Genomic DNA, 9,280 nt, shown 5'->3' on the forward strand with positions numbered 1-9,280 from the left:
AAACTGAGACAAAAGTAGGAAAAAGATAGTTCAGCAAAAAGGAAATGAAATTAAAAATAGGCGAAAATAAAAGTTCGCCAAAGAGGAATGGAAAGTTTGATAATAAGGAGAAAATAAGAGTCGATAAAGTGAATACAGGTAAAAGTTTAACATAGAGAAAATCAAGAGAGACAAAAGGAGGAAAAGAAATAGTTCAGCAAAAAGGAAATGAAGTTAAAAATAAGAAAAAAAATATAAAGTTTGGCAAAAAGAAAACGGACATAAAAGTTTGACAAGAAGGAAATGAAAGTTTGACAAAGGAAAAAAAAATATAACTAATCAATGAAGACAAAAGAAAATTGTCACAAAAAAAAGGTGAAGAAGCCGAGGAGGTGACGCGAACCATTCTGAAGACACGAAAAAAAAAAAAAAAAAAAAAAATCAGAAAAAACAACAACTCTACAAGAGAACGTAAATAAGAAAGTAAGAGGACGAGGGTGAAAGGTTGTGTGTGTGTGTGTGTGTGTGTGTGTGTGTGTGTGTGTGTGTGTGTGTGTGTGTGTGTGTGTGTGTGTGTGTGTGTGTGTGTGTGTGTGTGTGTGTGGTTATGTGTGTGTGTGTGTGTGTGTTGTGAGGAAGAACACGACACACACACACACACACACACACACACACTTTCATTATATTCCTTTCATTCTGTCTATTAATCTATCTATCTGTCACTTCCCGTTTCACTTTCTTTTTTTTTCTATTATTGCTTTCTCTTCTTTCTTTATCTTTTCTCTTTCTTCTTTCTTTATCTTTTTATCTTTTTTCTTTCTTTTTCTTTTTTCTTTTTACTTGATCTTTTTCTTTCTTTTTTCTCTATCTTTTTTCTTTCTTCTTTCTTCTTTCTCTGTCTTTATTCTTTATCTTTTTTCTTTCTTCTTTTTTATCTTTTTTTCTTTCTTATTTCTCTATTTCTTTACCTCCTTTTTTATTTATTTATATATGTATTTATTATTTCATATATCTATACATTTATATAACTTGTTCGCCATCCTATTGTTTATTTATGTACTAATTGTTATAAAGGCTTATTTATTTACACACACACACACACACACACACACACACACACACACACACACACACACACACACACACACACACACACACACACACACACACACACACACACACACACACACACACACACACTTTTACCTGCCTGTTGGACTCGCTCACACTTAATCTTGTTGCAGATCGAACGGAAAATTTGCAAGTCACGATCTCTCTCTCTCTCTCTCTCTCTCTCTCTCTCTCTCTCATGGGGGGGGGGGTAGGAGTTTCATAGAGTGCTATCACCACCACCATCATCACCATCTCTTCGCATCACCACCACCATCACCACCGTTACCACCACGACTGCCTACTATCACTACCATCACCACTACTTAAATCACCTTCTTTTCATCACCTACTTGACTATTACCACCACCACCACCACCACCACTACTGTCACCAAAACTAATTCCACCACCACCTCTCCCCACCACCACCACCTATTACCACCACCTAAACTACCTTCCCTCCAGCACCACCACCACCACCACCACTAATGTCACCAAAACTAATTCCACCACCACCTCTCCCTACCACCACCACCTATTACCACCACCTAAACTACCTTCCCTCCAGCAGCAGCACCACCACCACCACTGCCATCACCACCGTCACCAAAACTAATTCCACCACCATCACCACCACCAAATTCTACCTTCGTCATCACCACAATCCTCTCTAAAACCACCGCTAATATCTCCTCCTCCAGCACCATCACCACCGTCACCGCTATCACCACCATCACCACCCTTGTCATCCCTCTCTCACGTGACGTAACGAGAGCGAGATCGAGACAACGTTTCTCTTAAAAATACGAGGCGACGTCACCTTCGTCAGTCTACCTCGTGACGCCCAACGGAGAGGACCTTTGTTGACAGCTCCTGAGGTAACGAAAGTGAGAGAGAGAGTGAGAGCGAGAGCGAGAGAGAGAGAGAGAGAGAGAAGCTTAACAGGAAAGGAGTGGTCAGAATTCTAATGAGAAGAGGAAAGTGTGATCTTGATGCCCTAACGACCAACAAAAAACAACAACAACAACAACAACAACAACAACAGAAAAAAAAGAGGCAATGTAGACGATTAATCAAGACCCAGCGAGGAGACGAGAAAGATGCATGATAGGAAGTGAAGGACAGACAGGTAGATAGACAGGTAAACAGACAGAAAAAGAGAGACAGTGAAAGCAAAAAAAAAAGTAATAATAATCTAACACAGGTTAAGGAAAACTCGCTCTTCTAGTTCCTTCCATTTTTTTTTTTTTTGTCTTTCTCAATCATCCTTCTCTAACTTGTATATGTGTCTGTTTTCCCTTCATCTATTTCCCTTTCTTTTTTTTCCTCTCCTCTCTTTTCCTTTCCCTCTCTTTTCAATGTTTTTTTTTCTTTTTTATTTATTTCTCAATCACTCTTCTCTAATTTCTATGTGTCTGTTTTCCCTTCGTCTCTTTACCTTTTTCTTCATTTTCCTCTCCTCTCACTCTCCCTCCAATCACTTTTTCTCTTTTTTCCTCTCTTATTCAATCATACTTCTCTAACTCACGTATGTTACTTTTTTCCTCATTCCATTTTCCTTCGTTTTTCCTCTCTCCTCTTCTCTCACTCTCCTTCTTCCACACCCTTGTATCTTCCCTCTCTATCAATCTCTCATCTTTCCTTTTTTCTTTCGTCTATCTGTCTTCCTTTCACAGCCTGGTATTCCTTTCTCTTTCTCTAATCTGTTTTCAAGTGTTACCTCACATCTGTAATCCACTGACTCTTATTTTCCTTTCTCCCTGTCTCTGTCTGTCTCCTCCCTTCTAAATACGTTCTCCTTTCCACACATCTCGTTAATACTCCTCGCCTCAATTCTCTTCACACTTCAGATCTCATCTTTTAGCTATGAACGTACAAACTCACTCACTCACGACCAATTTTCTATATTTTTCATTCTTCCTCCATTTACACTTCCTTCCCTTCCTCTAAATCTTTCTCGCATTTAGTTTCATTCTTTATCCATGCATCTATATCCTCACGACTCTTCTCCTTTATTCCTTGCTTCCCTTGCTTTGCTCTGACTTCCTTTAGTTCCCCTCATCTATACGTCTATTGCTTCCTCACTCTTTCCCCTTACATCCCCTACACTCTCTCTCTCTCTCTCTTACTCGCTCACTTTCCTTCACTCCTCTTTATTCCTCGTCTACCTTGCCTTGCTTTAACTTCCTTCATTTCCCCTTATCCATACATCTGTTTCTTTCTCACTTTTTCCCCTCACATCCCTTTCACTCTTTCACTAATTCACTTTTCCTCACTCTTATTTATTTCTTATCTCCCTTGCTTTGCTCTGACTTTCTACATTTCCCCTCAACCATACATCAATTTCTTCCTCACTCTTTCCCCTTACATCCCCCCCGCTCCCACTCTCACTCTCAATCACTCTCTCTCAATCACTCTTCACTGGCTCAATAAGTCATCAACCTCCCACCCGCCCTCTCACCATGACAGAGCATTAGTTTTCGTCACGTCAGAACTTCCACGCCACTTGCCAGAAGATAATTGATTTTTCTCCTTGCACTCGACACATCCTCACAGGCAATGATCTAACCGCTGTGTACCTGCGTGGGTCTTTAAGCACACGCAGAATGTACACGCGGAATTAGCCCAGAGTAACATAGGAGTGATTTTTGGCATTGTATAATCAGCATTACTTCGTTACTATTGTCTATATTATTTCTACTTATTTATTTATTTATAGTTTCTTTCTTTTTCTTCCTTTTTTTCTGTTTTCTTTCTCTTTTTCTTTTTCTTGCTCTCTTTCTATTTATTTTTTCTTCCTTTCCTTCTTTCTTTCTTTCTCGTTATCTTATTTTCTTTCTATCTTCCCCTCTTTCTTTCTTTCTTTGCTTCTCCCTTTCTTTCTTTCCATCTTTCTTTTTGGATCCGCCGCCTTCACACGGCTCGTAATTTGATGGGGTTTTCACAGTATCCCCTTGCAACCTCAACCTAAAATAACACTACATCAATTCGTCTCATCGTGAAGTCAACATGGCCACATACCAAAGAGACTGACACTACTTTCTACATGGATTCGGCGCATTCACAAAGCCACGTTACTGCAGCACACATGGACCTAAACACACATATCAAGCATCACAGCATCAACACACAGGGACATAACAACGCTTCGTAGGGGGCCAGTCTTACAGTCCAGTCCAGCACGTTTGTAAGCTCCCCAACCAAACACAAAACACGACGAAAATTCCTTGTATAGTGTTTTTTTTTTTCTTCTTTACAGCAGAGGAGTCAGTTCAAGGGCATAAAAAAAAGTAACAAATGTGAAAAAAACACTATACAAGGAATTTTCGTCGTGTTTTGTGTTTGGTTGGGGAGCTTACAAACGTGCTGGACTGGACTGTAAGACTGGCCCAGGGAGACATGAGAACACTTGGCAGCGTCGTGAATCACCGTCAAATATTTCCTTTTTTTCTGCATGGATTCCTCGCCTTCACACGGTCGGTGGTTTAATAGTTTTGTGTATGAGCCGTAGACACACACTATAGGGAAGGGGTCAGATGATCTCAGCGCCATTCTCTCTCCACCCCAATAGATAGATGTATAGATAGACAGACAGATTGATAGTTACAGGCTTTTTTGTTGCTGTTTTTCTTTTATTGCCCTTGAGTTGTCTCCCTTGCTGTAAAAAAAAGTAGATACATGGGTTGACATACTTATTTAAGCTCCGCCCACTTCCCCACCCTGCTTCCTTTCCCCCCGACACTACCTTCTTCTTTCCTCTTTTCTCCCCTCCCCCTTCCCCACCCAGCTCCCCTTCCCCTCTAACCGCACCCTCCTTCTTTCCTCTCTTGTCCCCCACCCAACCCTCACCCCGGTCTCCTCCCCACCCGAAATAAACCACGCACACAGTCAACCCCCTCAATTATCACAGAGGAAAGGGAGAAAGGGAGTGAGAGAAGAAAGGTTAGGAAGCAGAGTGAATGATAGGCAGGGAAGAGGGAGGGAAGAAATAAGGGAAGAGAGGAGGAATGATGAATGATAGGAAGAGGGAGAAGGAATAAAGAAAGGGAGCAATGGAAGGGTAAGGACGTAGAAAAAGGAGAATGTGGGTGGGAGAAAGAGCTCTATATACTAATGACGCGCCTTTCCACCTTCATAATGAGTAAATTGCCACTGGTGTTTTCATATTTACAGTCAGGGTTAATTTTCTCCTTAATGATTCACGTGTTATATCGTTTTTTTTTCGTTTGTTTTTAGTTCGTTTTTACCAACATGTATTTTCACGTTTCCTCACCTCCACGATGCTTATGTTTATTTGTGTTTTTATTTATTTATTTAATTTTTTTTTTTACCGACTTGTAACTTCCTTATTTATTTACAAGCCTCCTGCTGTTTGTTATTGATGTGATCCTTTAATTTGTCTTATTTTTTTTTCTTTCTTTTCTTTTCTCCCTTTCTTTTTTTTCTGTCATTCCTTATTTATTCTCTCTTTCTTGTTCTCTATCTTTGTCTTCGGAAATATCGGGCGTTGCTTTCTCATTTTTTTTTCTCTTTTTCCGAGAACTCCATCGTCATTTTATTTTCTCTTCTTTTCCGTTCATTCTTATCTTCTTTTCCTACTTCCTCATTTTCTTTCTCTCTTCCTTTCCACTCAAGGACGTTTTTTTTTATTCCCATGGAGCAAAAAGAAAAAAAAGCATCGCCTCCGCAAAGAAAAAAATATTATCTTCCTTATTTAAACCCAGTCATCGGTCAGTGGAAATTCATAAGTAACGCACACTAATGCCACCTTGAACATTGACTTTTACAATGCCGTCAGTGGAGTTTTTCCCTCTTGGCATCATCAGCATCATCAGGAGCAACATCTTCCCACGCGCGGCGACGTCACCTGAGCACTCGTCTTCTTCGGCGGCGAGCAGGAAGCGGCCCAGTCACTGGTTCCGCGTTTTTTCTTTTCCCCGCCGACCACAAACGAGCGGGATCTTCACCCACACAGCTCACGCCTTGACTCGCCTCTCGCCTTGCAGGAATCTCTGTGGCCGCTAGAATGCTGTGCTCCTGTGTCCGGGCGGTGGTGACGGCGGTGGTGGTGTCCATGGTGGTGACGATAGCGGTCGCGGAAGCTGATCCAGACCCAACTTTCGGCCGTCCTCAGCCGCCTCCCTGCTACCCCAAGGTTCACTACGTCACCAAGTACCAGACCAAGTACCAAGAGGTGAGTGTCGGGAGGCTGGTGAAGTATTATGGACTCAGCCAGGCTTCTTTGGTGACTATTTGTTGGACTACGTGTGGGCGGACTGTAGTAGTATTAGAGTTTGTATTCTAAGACGTTTCCACCTCCCACATCAACTATTCCCAAAGGCCGAAAAGGAGAATAATTGATTTATAATGAGTGTTTTGGTTACAATCATGGAACGGAAAAGTGGTCAAAGTACTACCAGGGCCTTTGACCACTTTTCCGTTCCTTGATTGTAACAAAAACACTCATTATAAATCGATTATTCTCCTTTTCGGCCTTGGTACTACCAGGGTCATAAAGCTACCTCTGGAATTGCCACGAACCCTTATGAAAGCCTTATCAAATGTGTGTGCTTGGACGCCGATATGTTTAAGATCATAACCCTCGGGCTCATTCTCGTAAAACATTTCGGGGCGTATACATATCCACATTTGAACTTCCAGGCTCATCTTATAGACTCCTTATATTCCTTGTGTAAATATTGAGGCCTCTATATTATTTGTGATGGCAGTGCAAGTGAAAGTCGATGATTGCTAACTCTCCAGTGATTGTTGATACCGAGTTCTGATTTGTCTTCGTGGTGTCAAATGTAAGTGCTTGCTGTCTTGCTTTCTTGAGATTAATAGATACATACCAGAGAGAGACAGAGATAGAGAGAGCGTGAATTTGTGTGTGTGTGTGTGTGTGTGTGTGTGTGTGTGTGTGTGTGTGTGTGTGTGTGTGTGTGTGTGTGTGTGTGTGTGTGTGTGTGTGTGTGTGTCAGTGTGTCAGGCTTGCTTTATTTGTCTACTTTCGTTCTTTCTTTCTTTTTCTCACATTCTTTCTTTTTCTCTTTTTCTTTCATTATTTCTTTCTTTTTCTTTGTTTCTTTCTCTCTATTTTCTTTTTCTTTCTTTCTTTCTTTCTTTCTTTCTTTCTTTCTTTCTTTCTTTCTATCTTTGTCTCCGGAAATATCGGGCGTTGCTGTCTCATTTTTCTTTTATTTTTATTTTACTTGCTCCCGGTCACCGCATCACAGCATCAGACGGATCAATTACAGGTCTCTCTCTACCCCCTCCAACACAGCAGCCTCAAGACATCTATCTCCACTTGACGTTAATTACAGCTCATCTCCGCGTGCGCCCAAAAGACCAAACCAATTCTTTTGTCAATGTCTTTTCCTTCTTCCCCCCCTCTCCCTTTCCCTTTCTCTTGTTCTCGTTATATCTTATTGGTAATTTCTTTTATTTACTTCAACTTAATCTCACTTTCCCTTTCTCCGTCATCGTCTCCTCGCCCTCACCCTCCTTCATTTCTGCCTCTCACTCTCTCTCTCTCTCTCTTTTCTTTTAATCATCTCTTTCCTTTACTTCTACTTACTGTCTCCTTTTCTCTATCCGCCATCGCCTCCTCCCCCTCCTTCCCTTCTGCGTCTCATTCTCTCTTCTCTAATAATCTCTTTCCTTGACTTCAATTGATTCTCTTCCCCTTTCTCCACCTCCTCTTCGTCTTCCAGTCATTCACTTAACTGTTCTATGTCAATGTTACTCTACCACTTTTTGTTTCCCATTTAAGCTAGTGTGCTCCTCTCTGTCTACTCTTCCGTCCCACTAACTCCATTTTGCAGTCAGATTTTCTTTCCTTTTACTCAATTGCATGTGTTCTACTCTGTCCACTCTTCCGTCCCTCTAACTCTCCTCTACCCATCATACTCTACTCAGTTTTGTGTGCTACTCTTCCTCCACTCTTTCTTCCCTCTACTCTACTCTTCTCTCTACTTTGCTTTACTTAACTGTTCGTGCTCCTCTTCCTTCAATCTTCCTTCTGTCTAACTTTCCTCTAGCAATCAGATTCGACTTTGTTTTACGCGGTTGTGTGCTCCTCTTCCTCCACTTCCTCCTCCCCGCAGGTGCCCGTGTACATGACCGTCTACAAGGATCGGTACGTGCCCACCACTTACTACGAGACCGTCTACAACACCTTATACAAGACCCAGTACAAGACCGAGTACGTGCCCGAGTACGTCACGCAAACCAAGTACCAGACCAAGGTGGACTACCAGACGAAGTACCAGACCAAGTACGAGACCGAGTACGTCCCCACCTACGTCACCTCCACGCAGTACCAGAACAAGTACGTCACCGAGACCGAGTACCAGCCCCAGTACGTGACCCAGACCCAGTACCAGACCAAGTACCAGACCGAGTACGTGCCGGAGTATGTCACGAAGACCGATGTGAAGTACGAAACGAAGTATAATACGGAGTACGTGCCCCAGTACCACACCGTTACCAAGACCCAGCAGACCTACAAGACGGTGTGCCCCAAGCCTTCCTACGACGGCGGGTACGGTGGTGATTCTGGTGGGTACGATAACGGGTACGATTCCGGGTACGATTCTGGGTATGATTCTGGGTACGGCTACTGAGGAAGAGGAAGTAGAAGTGTAAATTAAAAGGCTCAATTAAGAACCAATGAACGTAGATTTAAGCATAGCTATTTTTGTTACTTGTTGAAATAAAGTTATGTTTGCCAAAGTTGGGGTTATTTTTCTTATTCAATGATTTCCTTACTAGTGTTTTCATGGTAGTTGATTTTTATCCTTCTCTTCCTCCTTCCTTCCTATCTTTCTTTCTTTCTTTCTTTTATTCTTCTCTTCCTCCTTTTCTTTTATCCTTTTCTTCCTCCTTCCTTCCTTCCTTTCTTTCTTTCTTTCTTTCTTTCCTTCTCTTCCTCCTTCCTTCCTATCTTTCTTTCTTTCTTTTATCCTTCTCTTCCTCCTTTTCTCTTATCCTTCTCTTCCTCCTTCCTTCCTTTCTTTCTGTCTTTCTTTCCTTCTCTTCCTCCTTCCTTCCTTTCTTTCTCTTTCTCTTCCTTCCTTTCTCTACACCTCTCCCTTTTTTTCCTTCTCACTTCCCCTCAATCCATACCGTTCTCACCTCTCCTCTCCCTTCCTTCCCTTTCCTCTAACTCCTCCCCCTCACCTCCCTCC

General features: G+C 41.9%; 1 protein-coding gene across 1 annotated transcript; it reads left to right on the forward strand.

The window, feature by feature from the left end:
- Window positions 1–1,928: 1,928 nt before the first annotated feature.
- Window positions 1,929–8,893, forward strand: LOC127004727 (adhesive plaque matrix protein-like). Its single transcript, XM_050872809.1, has 3 exons — window positions 1,929–1,969; window positions 6,098–6,285; window positions 8,198–8,893. The coding sequence occupies exons 2-3, from the start codon at window positions 6,118–6,120 to the stop codon at window positions 8,714–8,716; spliced, it is 687 nt and encodes a 228-aa protein (XP_050728766.1). The 5' UTR covers window positions 1,929–1,969; window positions 6,098–6,117; the 3' UTR covers window positions 8,717–8,893.
- Window positions 8,894–9,280: the final 387 nt, after the last annotated feature.

This window comes from Eriocheir sinensis, chromosome 28 (assembly GCF_024679095.1).
Source record: "Eriocheir sinensis breed Jianghai 21 chromosome 28, ASM2467909v1, whole genome shotgun sequence".
In the NCBI taxonomy this organism is placed as follows: Eukaryota; Metazoa; Arthropoda; class Malacostraca; order Decapoda; family Varunidae; genus Eriocheir; species Eriocheir sinensis.